The sequence below is a fragment of the Pyrgilauda ruficollis genome, unplaced genomic scaffold (assembly GCF_017590135.1).
Source record: "Pyrgilauda ruficollis isolate IOZ18807 unplaced genomic scaffold, ASM1759013v1 scaffold163, whole genome shotgun sequence".
NCBI lineage: Eukaryota > Metazoa > Chordata > Aves > Passeriformes > Passeridae > Pyrgilauda > Pyrgilauda ruficollis.
The window spans coordinates 84,562-105,978 of NW_024515098.1; the positions used below are offsets into that span (position 1 = coordinate 84,562).

The following is a 21,417-nucleotide window of genomic DNA, read 5'->3' on the forward strand; positions in this document are numbered from 1 at the left end:
TTGGATCTTTTAGGGAAGAGACATTTAAGACAGTCCAGTACTATAAATTTATCCAGTAATCTATGCTAGTTAAATTTTGTTAATTACTATTAACATAAACATGCATCACTGATATGGACATCTTACATAGTGCAAACATACCATTTTAGCTTAGCTGAAAAAACAAAAATTAAAATAAACAAATTAACAAATTAAAAAATATTTTTACATCACTTCCTTTTCTAAAATAACAGAAGTATTATTTAGGAACTCATTAATTTTGCCTTTAAATTATAACAGCATTTTAAAACTCTTCTACTAAGTCTCTAAATGAAGAACCACTCAGTCACAAAGTATAGATATGGAGAGTTACACAGGTACTTGTCTGCTAGAGCCATTAAAGGGATAACTTCACCTATCCATTTAAGTGTACCATATGTATAGCTTCAGGCTTTAAGGCAGAAGTCTCAAGGATAATATGATTAACAAGGAGAGATGTAAAAATACTCCTTTCAGGCATCAAATCCTGATAGTATAATAAGCAAGAACAGACATTTATACCCAGTTCTAAATTAACAGAGAAAAAAAATAACATTCACCTCTTTCCACATGTTGTCTGCCTTTAATTGCTATCTGGCTGCAATTATGACAGTACTTAATGAAAATACATTGTTCTAAGGCTGAACTTTTCAGTACTAAGCAAGGACACTGCTTCCATATCCTGGAGACAGTCACTCAAGACACTCAGAGCTTTGTGTGTTTTGGGGCTCATTATGTTTATTAAAGACAACAGTTTCCATCCAGTGGACTTTACTCACAGCAGTTGGTGACCTTGAAATGTAAATTAAATTTTCCCCCATCAAAATAGAGAATGCTTTAGCAGATGGTAGTGATCTAACAGTAAGAGTCAGACAATAGTAGTTATTCATGACAGGATGGTAAAATCCCAGTATAACATCATTAGTGCACAGTCACGGCTCAACTGTAATCATATTCACTTACCTCCAGACTTCCCGTGTCTTGTTCAGGACTAAAAGGAGCAGTTAAGGTTTAACTGAAATTCCTTCATTAACACCTGACTATTTTGGCCATATCTGGAAACCCTAACATACTCAGTGTTCATTTTCCTGGTCTACTTTTCATGATATAATGTAAAAATTTACTTCAGAAGCCAGACAGGACCGTCTAGGCTATTATGTAAAACATAGAAAATATTCTTTCCTTTGGGCAAAAAGTGTTCTACACAGTGCTAAATACTTTTAAAAGCAAAGCTAAATACATTTCACCCATTAGTCTTACTAAGATGAATGTAACTTTTAAGCTGCAAGTTATAGCTTGATTAGTAAATGAAACTTTCATCAAAGGAACATTTAGAACTTTATGAATAGTCATAAAAGCTTTTACTAGAAAAAACTAATATTTTTGAAGGGAAAAGAACACCAGATCTTTTTACTAAAAATTTTCCAAGTATGGAGATAATACTGAATCAAATTTTCCACATTCTGTTAACCTTTTATTACTACAAAAATCTTACTGATTTTAAAATACCCATATTGTTTATGGTTCCTTTATATAAGTTATACATGAAGTGTTACTTAATTCTCATTTCTCATAATGAACACTGAGCAAAAAAGGAAATTACACAGACAAATTTTCTCCTTTATTGTGACAGACAGTACTGTAACTGTACTGCCAGATAATCTGTTAGAATATCTTCTTTAAAATTGCTAGCATGATGTAAAATACCAACAGAATAAAACAGAAAGGTAAATTAAACTTACTCTACTTAGCCAAACTATTTTTGAGTGTTTCCATATTTCTTTATCTTCTCCCTAATCCAGAGCCAGCCAGCTCTTCATATAAACTTTAGCTGCAGTTAATGTGAATTAAGTTTTCAAACTTGCTAAAAATTAACAAGCAAACATTAGCATGAAGTACAGCCAAGCAAAGAATCAGTCTCCCAAAAGCTCTAAGAGCCTTTTAACCTAATGAAGACATACAGAATCAATACTTACTCTATTTATCCAAATTCATTGAAAAACCCCAAACAAACAAAACAAGACACTTTCAAGTTACATGTACCATTTGCTCTGTGCCTTTTTGCTAACAAAAGTGAAAATCAGTCCATGATCTCCAACTCTGTTTCTGGAAGAAGTGGCTCCACTTCACATTTAGAAATAGTAGCTTGACATTACAAATATTTTTTTCACTGCATGGAAACTTAATACAAATTGCTTAGGTATATTTGAGGCTAAATACAGAACCAAAAACTCTTTCAACCTTTAATGATCGTTAAAGATGACATCAGGTTATTTGGAATGATGTCATACATATTTTATATGCATATTGTATAACTAAACCCAGTATGGTCCTTCTGAAAAATTAATCTACAGTTCTAGTGTGAGATGATCTGCAGAGAAGCTCCTTCATAACCAAACTCATTCTGGAAGACTGTATTTGACCTTGAAGTTTGCAATGTAGGACTAGTCTAAAATTTAAACCGTCCTTATAGTTTTTCTAGTGTTTCTCTGCACATTTTATTATCCCAGACACAACAGCTGAAACAATAGGCATAAATGTATCTGAGATCTGCCATAAATTTTCTAGGAAAGACCTGTCCCAAGACAAACAGCTGCTGCTCTTTGTTAGTTCTACAGACGCAAGACACAATCCAGAAAGGCAGCACTCACTCCTGTTAAGATCCCCAGGCCAGCCCTCAGTGTGAGTACTGCCCTAAAGGACAGGAATGTCTTTACACGTCCTTTTACTTTTCTCAGGCCTGAGCTGCTGTTTCTATCCCCAGAAGGTTGTTACCAGCACAGCTCCACTGGCTGCCCTCTACCAAGCAGGGGTGGCACCCACCAACACTTCAGCAGCTGCTCAGAACAGCAACTTTTTTGCTGCCTACAGTTCTCGGTTTGTTTAGTCTTAAAGGGTGAAAAAAATGGATATGCATTTAATGGATATCCATTTAATGGATAAGCATAATAAAATTGATATCTATGTTTCTGATGAATCATTCATACAACAGTAGTGAAAAGCCTTGCCGCACATTGCACAAGAAGACATGAATGTAAAGTCTCATGTATAGCTGTTGTGACTTCTTTTTTCTTCTGTTTTAGTCAGAGTCCTTAAGTAATTTCCCAGTTATTTTTCATTTAATTTGACTTAATTCTTGTGAATTCTTACTTACACTTTTACATTGATATAATAAAGAACACCTTCAGGCAGGTGTTACGTGTTGAATTTATTCAGCCATACATACAGCAAGCATTGTATTATGCCTCCTGCACAAATGCAGAAAAATGTCTTTCCACCCTTCCCCCTCCCACTAGTGCTTTATTTACAGTAGAATTACAGTCTTTGTGAAATGTAATTCTACTTTCATTTACTCTGATGAAAAGCAAGATTTATTTCACGAAGTCCTTTAATATAAAATGTCCTTAAATTGGACTAGAAACAAGTTTGACAATTAATTAAATTAGAATTAAATTCAAGCTCCCATTCTCTCACTAGTCTTGCATTAAAGTACTTAGACCTTCTTTCATAGATTTCACATTGTTTTCAGAAAAACATGGAACACATAGCGAAAACAGGTATAAAATAACCTTGTGTGTCAGTAATAATATCTATCTCCATTTCTATTGCAATTTTCATCTGAGGATCCTGAGGTACTTTTTGAATATTCATTTAGTCTCACTGTACTGCTGAGCTCCACTATGTATATTGTACTCCGAGGCATAAAGAAGTAAATCACAAACCAAGGACACAGTTCTGATTTCCTCAGAATTATTAGCAAGTTTAATATGCTTTTAGTGTCGACTACTGGAATACAGCTCGACAATTGAGATTCTTGAAGCACCTGCCACCACTCCAAGCCAGATTCTGTTATACATTCAGAAGAGCTTTTCTGGGCTTTTACACCAGGTGATATTCTTCTCACAGTTAATGGCAGATATTGTTTTGTGTAGAACAAATCTTGTGCTCTTCAAAGTGCTAGAATGGGACTGAATGTACACAAAGCACTGTTGCTCAAAAAAAAAAAAAACAAACCACTATACAACAAACACCAACAAGTCCATTCACTATATCTGAGATTTATGTAATCCACACCTGAATTAGTTTTGAGTATCAAAATCTAATAAAGAGATTCAATAATGAAATATGTTGTCCACCTTCCATTTGTAGGACTAGAATTCATTGTGCTGATAAAGTCAGTAGGAATGCATTCAATGCACCTGAGAAAATGTCACCTTTCAACTAGTATGTTCTGAGTACTTATCAGAGACAACTAGATACCAATTGTTTTCTTATTTCAGAACTATACTGAAGGAGGCAATTCTGCCCCCCTACTCTGCTCTTGTGAAACCCCACCTGGAGTCCTGCATACAGTTCTGGTGTCCCCAGGGTGAGAACAACATGGAACTGTCAGAGCAAGCTCAGAGGAGGGCAACAAAGCTGAAAAGAGGACTGGAGCACATCCCCTATGAAGACAGGCTGTTCAGCCTGGAGAGAAGAAGGCTGCATGGGGATCTCAGAGCAACCTCCTGTCGCGGCAGTTTCCAGCCGGGCTGTGCCCCGTGGGCTGCCCTGGCCAGGATAACTCAGGGAGGCTCAGCACAGCGGCAGAATTCCCCAGCAGTTCCCAGCTGCAGGCAGCCTAAGCAAGCTATATGTCAGGGGAAAGTGACCTCTAGGCTCACAGAGAGATAAGCAGGGTCCGAAAGGTGGAAGAGAGGGGCTTCTAAGGCCCAGCCATCGTGACTTGGCATTTCCTAGCTCAGGCTTCTGACTCCACGGAGGCCTTGCAGGCCCTGTGCCTGCCACAACCTCCCAGTATGAGAAGGGACCGACAGGCAAGCTGGAGAGAGACCCTTCATCAAGAGCTGTAGTGACAGAACAGGGAGTAAAGGGTATAAATTACCAGAGGGGACACTGTGAGAGAGGGGTGAGGCACTGGAACAGGTTGTACCTGTTGTCCAACCCTGACAGTGTTCAAAGCCAGTTCAAAAACAGTTCTTGTGTGGTACACAAGAACAAAAAGTATCTTTACATACTTTTGAGCAACAAAGGGGAAAAATGTGTTTTCAAAAATAAGATTAACTGAAAGAAACCTACAATAGGAATAGTGTGGTCTACAATCTAAGCCGTTTCTAATTAGAAGGTAGGAAAACATACACTCTCACATTTTGTTCACCAAGGGAATAAAGCCACATAGAAATCACAGTCATACGAAATAAGGCACTATAATTATTTTCTGAATTTAATAATTACATTTGAACCTCTGTCTTGGACAAACCCTTGCTTTGTGACCCTGGAAGACAGCAAAATCTTAGTAAAAAAATCAGTAATTATCCAATATGAAATAGAAAATAGATCTATAAACACTTCAAGCAGGCTGTTTTCAAATCCAGAGTTCAAATCACAAAACACTTAAGGTTTGAAGGAACCTCTGGAGATTATCTAGTCAACTTATGCTCATTTGTGTTCCTGTTGCAGGAGTATTAATAACCAACATATGAAAAATTTCCTTCTTTCATCTTAGTAAACATGATTCCACTTTTTTTCTTTTTCCTACAGCAGCAAAATGTGCCTATTTATGCTCCAAAACGTTACATTGCTACATTATAGTCAGAACAATTGTGCAGCTTGTCCAGAAACAGAATTTCAATAAAGCATGAAATCTTAATGGGACTTAATAATACCCTCTAGAGTGATAATTAGTTCTACTATGGTCAAAATCAGACACTCTACCATCTATTTTATTGCTGAAAATCCATAGTAATTCCTACAAAGTCAATAGATGTATGACAGTCTACATTAGTATAGACAAGAATGAGGGTCCATAAAGATCACCTCACCAGGGAGAGAACTCAGGCCTAAATTTCCTGTCTAAAGTCTCCAAAAGTGTATAAACATCCCTAAATTCCACAGAAATAAGGGAAGACAGGAATCTTAATATTTTAGAACATTAAAACTTTTTCCAGATCCTTTCTTCTGAAGCTTACAGAGTACTAACACATAAGTGAAATCCATTCTTTTTTATAGATTTTTGAGCTAACAAATTCTCAAGGCAAGATTAAGAAAAAAACAGAAGAAAAAACAAAAATAAGGAAAGAAAGAGAAGCACTCACGGTAGCCTGCTGCTTCTCTGCCTTCTCAGCTGCCTCATTAAGCTGCTTTTGAAAGGCCTCCTGGAGAGATTTCATTTCCCTAGGTTATTGAAAACATCATAGAATACAAATTTCAACACAAGTGACCACTAGGAAATCCTTATTCAGATTAAATATAGACCTTTAATTATTCAGAGTAGCAAACAGAGGTACTTTGTCTATGAGTCTCACAAATTAAATCATAATGACTCCATGAAGTATAGTGCCAATGCAAAAAAAAAAAAAAAATATCTATGATACAAAGTGGCCACTGTTTATATCTGCTGAATGGCCTGCTGTACAAAACATCTGCCAGTGCATAATTTCTAACAAAAATGATTGGCACCAAAAAAATGAGGAAAGTAGGCAAATGAAAATCCTCTGACATTGAGACATACTATTATCAATAAGAACTAGTTTATATCTGCTGTAAAACAAACAAATCATGCTCTGATAAAATTCAACCTCATACAGCACTTTCTAGAGACAAGCAACAAAAAATTCAGTAGAAGATTCTGGCATAAAAAGAAAAAAGAACAGGATAATTGCTTGGATTGGGCTTTATATGAATCAAGTGAAAACCCTTTGCATTACAGATTCAGACAAAGATTTTCCCCCAAATTGTGAGAATTTTCTACCCACAGCATGTGACACACTTTGGAATTGTTGCAAAGTAGTAAAATGACGTATTTCATAACAGCTGTAGAGCTTTTGGAGGATTGCTGCTTCCATGGATAAACTCTCAATGAAGATCAAGCCAAAACTGGATTTACATACAGTAACACATAATACTTTAGCCCTGTGAAAACTAAACTGAATGGAAACCACATAATTTTAAAAGAACTTGCTACCTGCTCAATCATCAATACTTTCAGCAATTTCGGCAACACTAGTACAGAACAGATTTAATTGAAAAAGTGATTGAGCAGCATGAAAACAATATACCATCAGCACTAACAGATGCCATCATTTCACAGTGTTGATGATACACAGATAGAATAAAACTGGGGGCATCATAGTAAGTGACCCAAGTTTTACATGCAACTTGGGAATTATTGAAGAATTTGCACAAAAGGAATTTTAAAAAATCTATTTTCAAGTCAGTAGAACATTTACTTACAAAAGCAGAAATTCTAGTACTCTAAACTTTACTGTATCATCCAGCATTGCAGAGTATAATCAAAGTCACGCTCAGACCAAGTTTGCAGCTCATGTTTGTTCAAAGAAAGATCATAACATTAATATTGGGATATATTTTGAATTTTGGCTACAATGCAGTAGATTTAAGCACGTTCACTTTTCTTCATTTACTGCAGATAAAAGGTAAAACTGTGACCTTTCCCTAGTGAAATTCTATGAGGAAGATTCCCTGGCACTTTTTAATACCGCTTTCGTATGTTGAAATTTACACCATTCTGGAAATGAAATCTAGTAAGTCTGTAAACTGCTGGCAACAGTAGTAGCCCCAAAGCATTTCCTTGTAAAAACTGTAAAAACTTTTCATCTTCTGAATGATGGAGTGGGCTGCTCAGCAGCAGATTGCACTGATCCACTTTTTCTTTCTGGGAACTGTTCTTGCGCAGTACACTCTGGATGTCTGGATGCCTTAGAAGCAAAAGTCAACATGCATTTTTGGGTGGAGCTTGAGAGACTGCAAGTGGTGATTTACAGAGGAGATTAGGAAAAATATTTGAAATATGTAATAAAATTTTCTTTTAGCAGACTCAATTTTCTCACCTGCAACTAAGATCTGTTTAGTAAACAGTCAATTAATATTTTTAATCAATTGATGTCTCAATTTCATAAAGGAAAGTTGCACAACAATCAAACCACCACGAAACTGCATTCATGTATGATGAAGGATTTTGTCTGTGTGAAGAACAGCTGAGATGTACACCTTCAGTTATATCCAAGCCACATAAGTATTTAAACAGGACAGTAGCTAAAGTCTTTCATTTATAATTTAATATATTTATCTGGAATACCTGAAAGATTGTTATGTATTACAGTAAAAATAAGAAATTCTACTGGTATTGTATTGCAGACCTTCTATATTGGGTATTTAAGATATGAAGGTAATTTTCTCACAAAGTTTCTATGTAGCAATGCAATTTCATATGTACTTCCATGTGTACTTCTACAGCAAATGTAGATGTGAGATGGCCATGGAATTTAATTATTGCATTTTTAACAATGAAGTAAGTATGAACTTAATAATTTTTCTTACTAAACATTTTTCCTAGGGAGAAATATGAAGTATAGATGCACTCATTATATACTATTTTTCCAGCAAAAGTGGTTGCTGTATTAGTTATGTTTTCTGGTTAGTAAAATTGTACTGATGTTGCTATTTGCTGGGCTGAATTTCAAGAATTAAGAGACACAGAATGATGAGACTTACTCACAATGAAGCACTAGGGAAACTGAGACTAAGGACTAGGCTGGAACTTGCCTTCCCAGCCATGGGAATTAATTTTTTAAGTGCTCAATGAATAATTTGAGATTATTACTTCTTTCTAACTCCATTCATCACAAATATCCACTGGAAATATTCCTGTTCGCACATGGATTAGCAATTTTGAGTGTCTACACACATAAACACTTAATTAAGAGGTTTGAATAAATGTCATCTCCAAACTTAAAGATTTAGACACTTTAGTAATTTAATTTTCTAAAAATCCTGAATTTATTTTTTTAGGAATACTTCATTACTAAGTCTTCCTTTAAAATTCAAAATGCCTTTCTTTAGCGGATATCTCACCATACCATTTTAATACATTTTCCTACCGTATGTCAAATATCAGCAAATCCATAATTTGTTTCAAAAAGAGTATTTCCTGCCTTTATTTTACTGCTAGCAGACTCTGGAATACACCACCATTTATCTATACAGTAAAAGGAAAGGTGGAATTTGCTAGTCAAACAGTTTTTAGTCAGGAAATGGAAAGAGAAGGAAAGAAGTGAGGGTCTTACCTTTGGTTTTGGCTCAGCTCCAGAAGTTTCTGTACATCACTTTTGGTTGATGCTTCATCATTTTTTAAAGACTGATGGCAACAAAAAAAAAAAAAGAACCAAAAAAAAAACAAACAAACAAAAAAAAACACTCCATTAAAGAGATCCTTTTTATTAATAATCTGTGAAAGTATTTAGCCCTCGTCCATAAAATGGTCTTGGTGAATTGCAGACATTACCACTTAAGAAAATTGGAAGAATACTCTGATTTTTCTTTACTGTAGCTCAAACACAATTAACTGTACACAGCTGTATATTTTTCAAATACTGAATGAGAGATAAATACAATAAGCAGATTTAGAAACAGATGAGTGACTGAAAGCACAAGAACTTTATGACCAAGTAAGTGTGTATATGCAGAAGATAACACTACAGCTCTTTGCTCATTTCAAGATCTCTGCAGTGTTGAGTCTAAAATATTTCACAGTGTAATTTTGCTGAATACTACCTTCAACTGTGCTACATTCTAAAATAAATTTCCTACAAGGAGAGCATATTTCTCTAAAAAGTAAGAAAAAGCCTACAATAAAAGTGATAAATACTTTAAAAAAAACCCCAAATTAAACCCAATTCCCAAACCAAATACCTCAAAGATCAAAGGGTTGATTAATTAAAACCAGAGAAGTCTGGAACATAGGCAAATATAACAGAATAGTATAATATAGCACAGTACTGATACACACCACTAGTATTCTCCTCCTTTTATTTTTCCCAGCTAGCTTACATCAATGAAGACAAAGATGTATTGTCAGAAAAATAATTTCCTGGAAAATGGCATGAAATACTGAGACCAAATTCAATTGATAATGAGTCTAAATGTTTTCACCAGACTAACAGTCTCTGCTGGGAAAAGAGAGGTGCTCCCTCAGCAGAATATCTGGACCTCAAATCCAGGGAAGCATTTTCAATCTAGTTTTTCCTCTGAGGAGCTGATATGAGTTCAGGGTTATTTTATTGACCTTTCAGTCTAACCACAGCATCCAGAAGTTAAATGAAGTCTCAGCTCTCACTTCAGGCTCATCTAGCACAGTTTGTCAGCTGAACTTGTAAAGCAATGCCCTGCAGTAAATCCAGTCAGACTGTGTAGATGGCATGTCAGAAAGGTAAATTGAGCAACTAAATTAAGTTGAGTGCATGGAATTCAGCAGCAAAGATCCAACCTGCAACAGCAAAGGCCATCCTTTGCGTTAGCTGCCCGTACAAATGTGAGTCAAGGGGCCAGCTGGGAATATAACTGGGATAGCAGAAGATCACATATTTTAGCTAAGATTTTAAAATTAGTCAAAAAACTAAGTTAGCTAACTAAGATCATGTACCTTAGTTAAAGAGTAACAAATATATTAAGTAAGAGAAGCTAAAAGTGACAGGGATAGATGAAGCAATTGTGAAGAAGCAGAGACCATAGAGATACCTTGCCTCAAGAATAACCAAACAGTAAGAGAGACTTGGACCGTGACCAGCAGGTCAAAAGGTCCTGCTAACTGGCCATGGGTGAAAAGTTCACCATGAGGAAGAGGACTTTCTTCTTCCCATACGCCTACTCCCCTATTTCAAAATCCCACCAACCCAATTAAGGGAGCACAACAGTGCAGCCATAACGGATACTCAGCTGATTATAATACGAAGTGGGCAGGTAATGATTATGTATTATGAGTCCTCAGGAACCACTTGGATATGTAAAACATTTTCTGTATAAATAGAGGGCAGGAGTCTGCAACTCCTTGAACATGTATTTGGAAATGATTCCACACGTGTCCAGCACTGCAATAAAATACCCTTCTTTTCAACTTTAATTAGTGGAAGAGTTGTCTGTCTGTGCTTCAAATGTGTGTCAGCTCCATTAATACCGCATATTTCTTGTCCTTCCCTTCCTTTTCCTATGTTCTATTTCCATATTTTCTTTATTTTTATTGAGTTGACAAAGGCCCCAACACGTTAGGATGAAATTTTCCATGAAACCATCAGGTTTATGTTAAGTAGAAGATCAACAAAATAAACAAAATAGGAATTATTCACATATTTAATGATTTTTAAAAGGAAACATATTCTTTGTAATTAAAAAACACCTATAAGAAAATGTAGAGGTAAGCAAGTAATCTTATAGAAACTGAGACAGAGTCTAACCTGAAGGTTTACTTTAATTCCCTGAAGTTCTTTAGAAGTCTTTAACAGTTGATGAAGTATGTTGCTCCTCTCCTTAAACACTTCTTTCAGCTGTCTTTCCAGTTCTTCATAGCCCTGTCTAACACAAAGAATAAAAGCATGAGATAATTTCAAAACATTTGCCAATGCAACTGAAAACGTGTCTTAGTTAATCCAAATTTAATTAATTCCAACATCCTGTATAGATTTCAAGGGGACTATGTCCCCTTGTTCACCTATAGAACTTAATTTTTCCTAATATAGATTAATATACATTGAAATGATCTCCTGATTCTGAGTGAGCAAATTACCAGACTGAAACACTGCAAACGATGGATCGCCTGTGATGAACAGGAGACATAAAGGGATGTATTTAGCATGAGTGACAGTGTGAGACTTTTCTTACCTTAAAATATATACCACACAAGAAACAAAGCAAAACTTTGAAAGCATGAAGTTTTGAGACATCAGTAAAAACAATTCTATTGTATTATAAGCTGGTAAATGAAACACAGGACTCGTTAAACACAAGCACCTGAGTATAAAGTATAGATTAATAAAAGTTAGGTGTTACCAGCTGTGCTAGATCGCAACCGCTTTTGCTAAAAAAGAAGCCCAGCCCCAGATGATAAGCAAAAGGTGGATGCCATGCCTAATACTAACTGCTCTTGGAGAAGAAACAAAAAACAAGTGGACCAAGATGATGAGGGAAAGGAATGCGAGTTAATGGCTAACCACTTTTTCTGCAGGACACGGGCTTCACCCGCATGCGCTAAGCGATACGGAAGAACGCTTACTAGCTGCCATTTTTATGACTAATAGAAGGGCTGTCACAAAGCACAGAAAAATGCAAAAAAAGAATGGGAACATAATTATTACACAATGTCAGATGAAGTATAACTGATATAGCAATAAAATGTGTAATACCAGTAAGCAGTAGCAAAATAGGTGTGATGAATGTATTAGATAAGAATGGTGTGCCATGTTTGTAATGTAAGATAAGAAAATCACAAGTTACAGAACACCCCAACCCCTTAAGACTGTAACTTTTAGATAAACGAACAAACAGGGCAGATGCCAAACTTGTAAATGAATAAATAACCACTGTAAGATGAGCATGGAGGTGTGGTGTTAACCATGACGCCTATATTACCTAGATCAAAGCTACCAGGTGCTTATATAGCCTGAGTTCAAAGATATCAATATAGCCTGATATCAACATTGTGGTGGCCTACAGCCGGCCTGTAGGCATCCCAGTTACAAATGATTCCAACTTTTTAACTGAAATGTCGTTGATTGCATAATTAGCTTACTTAGGTAACTCCACCAGTAAGGCTCCTAGGAGAGCAAGCCTAGGCTGCTGGAGATTCAGGCTGCTATTGACTGGTTGGCCAGGTGGCAACTAGCTCGACCAGTGAAGATTTGCCTCATGGACCTTCTGATCTACCTAAGGAAGAGAGGTCTCAATAAAACGGCGCTGCTGCATGACCTTTGTGTGTTTGTCGCTTTCCTGCCTCCGACACATTGGATGCCAAGCTTGTAAATGAATAAATAACCACTGTAGGATAAGCATGCAGAGATGCACATGGGGTGTGGTGTTAACCATATTACCTATATAACTTAGGTCAAAGTTACAAGGTGCTTATACAACCTGAGTAATAAGACATCAATATAATCTGATATCAATATAACCTGAATCACAACTTTCTATACTTATATAACCTGAATAATAGCTTTTTACACTTATGTAGCTTGAATCATAGCTTTTTATACCAGGATAACCTGATATAAACTTTCTATACAATGTAATGGGTAGTATATAGTTAACTACTTGCTTAATGCTGAATAGACAAAAAAAGAAAAAACCGCACTAGATGGATAGTTTCAGAGATAGGTAAGTATAGTACTAATGAGAAATTGGCAAATGTAAAGCCAATTAGCCACAAAACAAAAAACTTAGGCTGGCTAGGACCAGATAGACCAAGGAACACCGTAATTGCACGTGCTCCGAAGACAAAGTTGAAAAGTTCAGACGCAAAGATGATTTTGGAAGCCTTCATCAAAGACCCCCAATGACGCCTGAAGTGGGGAGGCACAATCGCAGTGTAGAGGAACTATCTAATAACCATGAGATCATTCCATGTAAATTAGTTCTGGTGTGTATGTGATGATGTTACAGTGACACAGTAACACTAAGCAGTACTGTATAAACATACCGCAGCACTTGACCAAGGTGGGTGAGTTAGGTGGAGATATCCCCCTCACCACCAGCGCTACAATAAACAAATACCTGCTCTACAGACATCAGTCTGTGGGGATTTATTTCCAGCCTATCTTTCGGGCATCAACCCCCTGCATGCCACATGTTCCCACTGACCAGGCCAATAAAGGTGTGCTTTACTTTACAGCTCCTTACTGTGGAGTAGAATTCTTTGAATCATAAAGTGCGGTGTTTGTGAGGGTCCCAGGACATGGGAAGAGATGAATCTGACTCCATGTTTTCAGAAGGCTGATTTATTATATTATGATATTCTATTATATTATATTAAAAGAATGCTATACTAAAACTACACTAAACTCCAGAGAAAAGGATACATCAGAAGGCTTAACAGGAATGAATAATAAAAACCTGTGACTGACTCAGAGAGTCGGACACAGCTGACTATGATTGGTCATTAAGAAAAAACAATTCACATGGAACCAATCAAAGATGCACCTGTTGGTAAACAACCTCCAGACCACATTCCAAAGCAGCAAACAGAGGAGAAGAGAATTAGATAATTATTATTTACATTTTTCTCTGCAGCTTCTCAACTTCCTAAGAGACGAAATCCTGGCGAAGAGATTTTTCAGAAAATATCACAGAAACAATAAAGTTTGACTCATTCTACAATTTCTTCTCACTTAAACATTACAGTAGAACTGACCAGAACTAGAACTGACGAATATGCTCAGTGGAATCAAACTTAGTTATTAATTAATGGATGAGACATAACATTCTGTCCTTTTCAAAATAGAGCTTTTACTTGGAATGAAACCTTTTATTTTAAAGTTTTTATAAAATCCCAAATTAAATAAATGCAATTCATATCGCTTGAGGTTAAATGAAATGCAGATCCAGCTTTGATATTCCATTTCAGAAAAACAGGTAAACTTCACAATTAATGCTAACGCAACATACTTTTTAATTTAAAATTTTTGTTTTGAGAAAGACCAAACAGTGAATTAAACACCTTTTCCTTTTGCAACTTAATTCTTTTTTCTTTCATGCAGTACTTCTAGTTCTAAAAAGGGGGGAAAAAATCTCAAATTTGCAGCACAAAAGTTGTATTTTATTAGGAGATTCAAGACCTTGAGGTTAAGCAGGGATCTTAACACTTATGGACTTTGAATACACACTTTAGCAGAGAAACTTAGGAAAATCAAATGTCTTATCTAATAGTACTGTCTACTTTAGCAAATGACAAGCTCACAAAAAATGACCCACTTATGAAAAAAGAAAATTATTCTAAATTAAATGATACTTTACATAACTAGAAGTGATGACAGTGACATGACTTTCCTAATAAGAAAACTAGATAACTGGATGTTATCAAAACATAAGTTCAAGGCCAGCTGAATGGAGTTTTGAGCATCCTGGCCTAGTGGATTTTTGCAGCCCAAAAAATGATCTCTAAATTGAACTTCCTTATGCTGAACTTGAATGCCAGTTTTATACTACAGGACAGTTCTGAAAAAAGCTGACTCAGTGTTTGTGATGTGTCACCACATCATCATCAAATTCCAGTGATTTTCTGAAAACTTCAAATCCTCAAATACTGTCAGGGTTCTCTTACACATTTTGAAACATATGTTACATAATTATATGTAACATATAATTAAACCCATTCCTGGGAAAATATGAAACTATACACAGATCTGATTAATGGGATTTTAGAAATGTTCATTATGAAATAGAACAATTGAGCAATACTCTGCTTGTTACAATTATCTGTAGTACTCTAATTGCAAGTTGCTTCACTTTTGCCATCAACTTAGTAATGTAGTGCACGTATAAATTTCAGTATAATCTGTTTTCAAGGGAAGGATATTTACCTATTGTTTTAAGATTAGTCAGGTCTCTTACTCTTCTATTGACACAATTAAATAGATATTAATAAACATTCCAACAGATTCTAATTTTCAGTATACAACTGAGGCAAATATCTAGTAACTAGAAAGACGTGCACCCCAGAGATCACTCCACCTCTGACTGTTTCTTCCTTAAATATTAGAAATTAACCTTCTGGTCTTCAAAATAAGGATTGAATTAATTTTTCACATGGACTATGTCAGGACAAATGACTATTGATTTTCCAGCTTTCCAGCTAGGTTTAAAAAGCCTGCATTTGAAATAAAACTTCTATAAATAATTTAATTATTTCTGGTGCATAGATGTCCCTGACTGAAAAAAACTCAGCCCCTAAAATAAGAGAAAAGTGGAATAAAGTCTGTGGTTTAGGACAAATTAAAGTAGAATAATAATAACAGTTTTACTTTTTTTCACTTTCACTCACTGGTATTCATTTCTCATTGGCAAAAAAAGAAACCCCAAAGCCCTTCTCTTTAGAGGAAACACTTATTCCAGAGCATTTTCTCCTAAAATTTGTCTCTAAACTGAGACACTCTTTCAGCAATCATGCAACAGTTTATTTTTAAGCTCCTCTTTTTAAAAATCTTTTTCTGGTCCAATTATAATTACTAGTTTAGGGCATTCTACTGTAAATTCTGAGAAAATTAGTTAATTTGATAAGAGTGCAATAAATTGTAACAAATACTGCTCACAAAGTACCCTTGCAAAGTGCATGATCACATGGGCGTTTCTAAAGCAATCTTTTGAAGGTACTCTTGGTAGTGGAAGTGGGCACATGAATCTGGTTTATATTCAAGTGAAAAAAAGATTAATCATAATTCTAAGTCAGCAATATGGAAGCTGAAGATAAGAATATTTAAAATTGCACAATAATCAAATGAGATTGAAATAATTTGTAATGCAACAGAGAACTGCAATGCTGATTTTCCTAAGCACGAGCATTTTAAATCTAGAAAACCTGTGAAATTTTTTCTTAATCAAACCCCAGAATGATCAGGCTATCTAGATAAAGAATGCTACATATAATTACAACATATATCTATATCTATACATACAGATAGACAGATAGATAGATAGACAGATAGATAGATAGATAGACAGATATAGTATTGTAACAGTATCCAACCTGAGTTTCAAACACTCCTACCTGATTTAATTCTGCATTAACTATCAGACTTGGGGAAGTCATATAGCATTAAGCTGTTCAGCAGATATGCTTTTGCTGAAATCCAGCCTCTGTCAGATACAACTATTCTTCATCCTCAAATGACACTTACATGATACATGTTGTACTTGGGCATTACCTGAACACTGTGTTTCAGAGTAGGGCGAGGAGAGGGGGGGAAGTGGGGACAGGGAACAGGGAGGAACTGGGGATTTAGGAGAAATGAAGAAAATTATTAATTACCTCACCTTTATTAGTTGTGCAAAATGGGTGTAGAAAATGAGGTTCATGAGCACCTGACCAATCCAGACACTAACAAATCTATGTGACCCAAGAGGATGCATTAGAGAGTCCTGAGAGAATTGGCTGATTTAGCTCATACACCACAGTCCATGGTACCTGCAAAGTCACGGCAGTCAGGTTAAGTCGCAGAGTGGTGAAAAAAAGGGAAACATTGCAACCATCTTTAAAAGGGATAGAAAGGAGGACCCTGGGAACTACTGACCTGTCCATCTCACCTCTGCACTGGGAAGGTCATGGACCAGATCCTCTTAGAAGCTGTGCTGAGGCCCATGGGGGACAGGGAGGTGATTTGGGACAGCCAGCACATCTTCACCAAGCACCAGACCTGTCTGACCAACCCAGTGGCCTTCTGTGGTGGGATGACTACATCAGTGCACAAGAGAAGGGCTACAGATGCCATTTATCTGGACTTCTGTAAAGCCTTTGACAGAGTACCCCACCACATTGGAAACAGATGGATTTGACAGAGGGACTGCTGGGTGGATAAGGAATTAGTTGGGTGGATGTATCCAGAGAGTAGTGATCATAGTGATGATGAGGACTGACAAGTAGTGTCTCTCAGGGGATCATACTCGGATGACTATTATTTAATACCTTCATTATAGTCACAGGTGAAGGTATTGAGTACACCCTCAGCAAGTTTGCAGATGACACCAAGCTAAGGATAAAGCTGACATGCCTGAAGGATGGGATGCCATCCAGAGGGACCTGGACAAGCTTGACAGCTGGACCCATGGGAATCTCATGAGGTCTAATAAGACTTCATGCAGGGAGCTGCACCTGGGTCAGGGCAACCTATCAATCCAGGCTGATGAACACATCCAGAGTAGCCCTGTAAGAAGGATTTGGGGCTGCTGGAGCCAGGAATGTGTAATTGCAGCTCAGAAAGCCACCTGTGTTCTGGCTGCATCCAAAGCACGGTGGGCAGTGGGAGACGGAGGGGATTCTGCCCCTCCCCTCTGGTGAGACCCCACCTGCAGGGCTGCATCCAGCTCTGGGGCCCCAGCACAGGAAGGACATGGAGCTGTTGGAGTGAGTCCACAGGAGGTCACAACAATTATTAGAGGGGTGCAGCATCTCTCCTATAATGAAAGGCTGAGAGAATTTTAATTTTTCAGCCCAGAGAAGAGGCGGCTTTGGGATCATCTAATTGTGGCTTCCAATAACCAAAGGGCAGAGAAAGATGGAGAAAGACTTTTTACAAGGGCATATAGTGATAGGACAAGGGGGAATGGATTGAAACTGAAAGGGTGTAGGTTTAGATTAGATATTAGGAATAAATTATTTACTCTGAGAGTGCTGAGGCACTGGAACAGGTTGACGAGAGATGCTGTGGATGCCCCATCCCTGGAAGTGTTCAAGGCCAAGCAGGAAGAGGCTTTGAGCAACCTGATCTAGAGAAAAATGTCCCTGACCAAGGCAAATGGGTGGGAACTATCATCTTTAAGGTTCCTTACAACTGGAGCCATTTTATGATTCTATGATTTACTGAGAATAATGTATATAACCTTGTGGTCCAGGCTTGATTTATTAACAATTGAAATAAAAATCCCATTGTCAGGACGTATATGACTACAGCAGGTTATGACTACTTAAGTAGACTTCAGAGGCCAACCAATTCTAAGTTTAAAAGCCCACAAAATATTGGCAGTGCTGGCATATTTTATTTTGCTTTTACACAGCTAGCATCTAGAGGATCAGGCCCTTTCTATCTATTTATTCTGATGTTTCAACACACTAATGATAAACAAACCAAAACAACCTAGCAGACTTTTGGCAGTGCAGAATCAATGACCCATCAGGAAAAAGATGCAGTAGTCAGTACCCATCAATGAGTAAAGGAGAAGAAGGAGATTTCTGAAAATTTGCAGCTGGCATAGATATTTGGCCCCAAGAAATGAAATAGCAAATTGAATAATCATAAACAACATGACACTGAAAATATGACCCAAAGAAAAAGAGTTGTATTCATCCACTAGAAAGTGCACAGGCACAAAACCCCAGAGATTTAACATGAGGAAGGACTGTGCAAACCCACATGTGATTAACCCACATAAAAATAATTCCTCCTTCCAAACATATAGATAGGTGTGTTGAGACTTTTTCTTTCTTCAAGTTGTCATTCAGTAGGCACTGTGTCTACAGCAAAGAATCCTTACTGTATTTATGCAGCTCTAATATGGGGCAGACATCTTCGGAAAAGGAAATTCCTAAACTCTTTTCAGCTATTCAAATACAGACTGCATAAATATGGACTTATCCTCTGTACGTAGAGCTGATTTTTCACACCAGTTCTACAGGATTTAATCTTTAAATTTAGCACACCAACTCATTCTTCTCCTCAATTTACCCTTTTCAGTTCTGATACTCTTTATAATTTATGTCCATTATACCACCTTTGATCTGATTTTCCACTGCCCATCTAAAACTTTTGACTAAGACCTCAGTGCTACCACCCTTAAATACAGCACTGTTAACACTGTCTCCTCAGATAACATCTCTTACAACAGAGTCACGTTACCATTCCTGTTACAGCTTCTTGTATTATTTGGTCCTGTAGCTGCTTTGGAACTTTAATTCTGATGGACACTACCATATTTTGATGACATTTAATTAAAAAGGCAACCTAACAACATCATGAAATCTATAGAAAATGACAGAAAATCTCTCAGTCTAAACTGTTATCTCAGTTGATATCAAGCTGAAAAATTTCTACTTTGCTTGACAAAACTGTCAGTGAGTATCCCCTGAAAGTCTATTTCAGTGTTTAATTACTTAGTTCAGTAAAGTTCACCGACAACACAATTCTAAACAATAATGCTTTCAGCATAATTTACATGAGGGAAGTTTGGAGTAACAAAATGTAGACCAACTAGTGAATACAAATTATGAGGAACAGACAAGCACCTGGGAAACAAGAGAACCAGTAATTTAAAAAATCTGTTAGCTTGTGAAACATTAAAGACAAATACTGAAAAAAGGGATAGATTTTAAAGAACAAGAAATGCAAAATAAATGAAAGGGATATAAAAGCAAAATTATTTCTCTAACACTTCCTATATATTGCGAACTTTTATAAAAGATATATAATCCTCTCAGATTAAATGACAGGAAGTTATTTAGAAATGGCTCTATGCAGAAAACATTGCAATATAGCACAGCATCTACTTTGTGTCTCTTCTTTCAACACATGACATACAGAGCTACGTGTATTACTTCAACAATTCTTGATCCTGTTAAATGGCTCTTTCTGTTTCCTTTCAGTTCCAAAATGTACTGAAACTGAAGTTTATAAGAAGTGATATGTAATAAGTAACAGCTACTCTTCCCATTCAGCCAGGCACTAAAACCATATTGACTTTTCCCTTTAAAGAAGTTAAAGACTTCTCTTTGAAGTTCATCTTCATACAATTGAGCTCAATAACATTTCATTGTCTAATAAAAAGTGATTGTGATATTTATAGCTTGATAAGTCATCAGCAATGTATCTGAAGAAACAGAATAACATGTGAATGTACAAACTCTGATGGATAACATGATAGAACAGCCAAAAAAGCATACTTTACTTTTTTATATTTTGTTTGAGTTTTCTTTTTAATATAAAATTTTATGTTTCTAATAATCATTTTAGGTTAATAGGAATGATATTTATTAATCACAATTTCATCCATCCATTTGTAAACTTATCTTACTGGTGTGTAGGACTTTGGTGAGATTTAGATCAATTCTTAATTAAATCTTTGGTGGTTTTCACTTAATGTTTCTATTTTGAAAAACACTGAAGATCTATGACAAAACATTCAGGCAAATTGCCCCCTTCTTTCTATCAGTGTTCTCACTGTGTTTAGGCACCCATCCAGTGCCTAAAGCAGTTAAAAACATTACTTTTTGTTTGTTGTTTGATTTTCATCTACAACTGCAGTATCTGAGTTCAGTAGCTGTAATTTTTGTTGATCTGCAGACCCTATCAAGGCTCGTCACATTTGGTTCCTGTTTAAGTCATCGTGTTTGCCAGGGCTCACCACACTCAGTTCCTCAACTCTTGATCAAGACAAAGCTGTGATGTCCTTGTGACATGGACAAAGAACAAACTAAAAGAAAAACTACAGTTGTATGCCATACCTACATTTGGACACTGATTCCATAGCTACTTCATCTTTAAATGACTCAGAACATTAAAGAAACATCACTACCTTCACAACTTCTCTTCTTTTTTGAGAGTCTATGGGAACTACAGATAGATGAGATATTATTCAAACTGTAAAATGGAATATAAATATAAATATATTATGGAAAAATTGAATGGATTAAAAAATTGAATATTAAATAATGGAATAAATATAAAGTAATGGAATAAAAATGGAATATAAATATAATGGAAAGCATTACCAAGTGCAAATATTAACATTTCTATCTCTTCCCACTATAATCTTTCAAAATTTAAAAACATCTATTTTCTGACTATACCATAATGAAAATTACATGGGGAGGGAAGAAACAGCTAAATTTACCACATAGCAAATGCAAATAAA

General features: G+C 36.2%; 1 protein-coding gene across 1 annotated transcript in view; it reads right to left on the minus strand.

Annotated features, from left to right (window-relative positions):
- Positions 1-21,417, minus strand: part of LUZP2 (leucine zipper protein 2) — a 153,324-nt gene that overhangs the window by 74,855 nt on the left and 57,052 nt on the right. Inside the window, exons 2-4 of the mRNA XM_041463263.1 lie at positions 11,268-11,385; positions 9,105-9,175; positions 6,114-6,192 (exon numbers count right to left, since the gene is read on the minus strand). Of these exons, the coding sequence (XP_041319197.1) occupies positions 6,114-6,192; positions 9,105-9,175; positions 11,268-11,385 (268 nt within the window). The remainder of the gene's footprint in view (positions 1-6,113; positions 6,193-9,104; positions 9,176-11,267; positions 11,386-21,417) is intronic.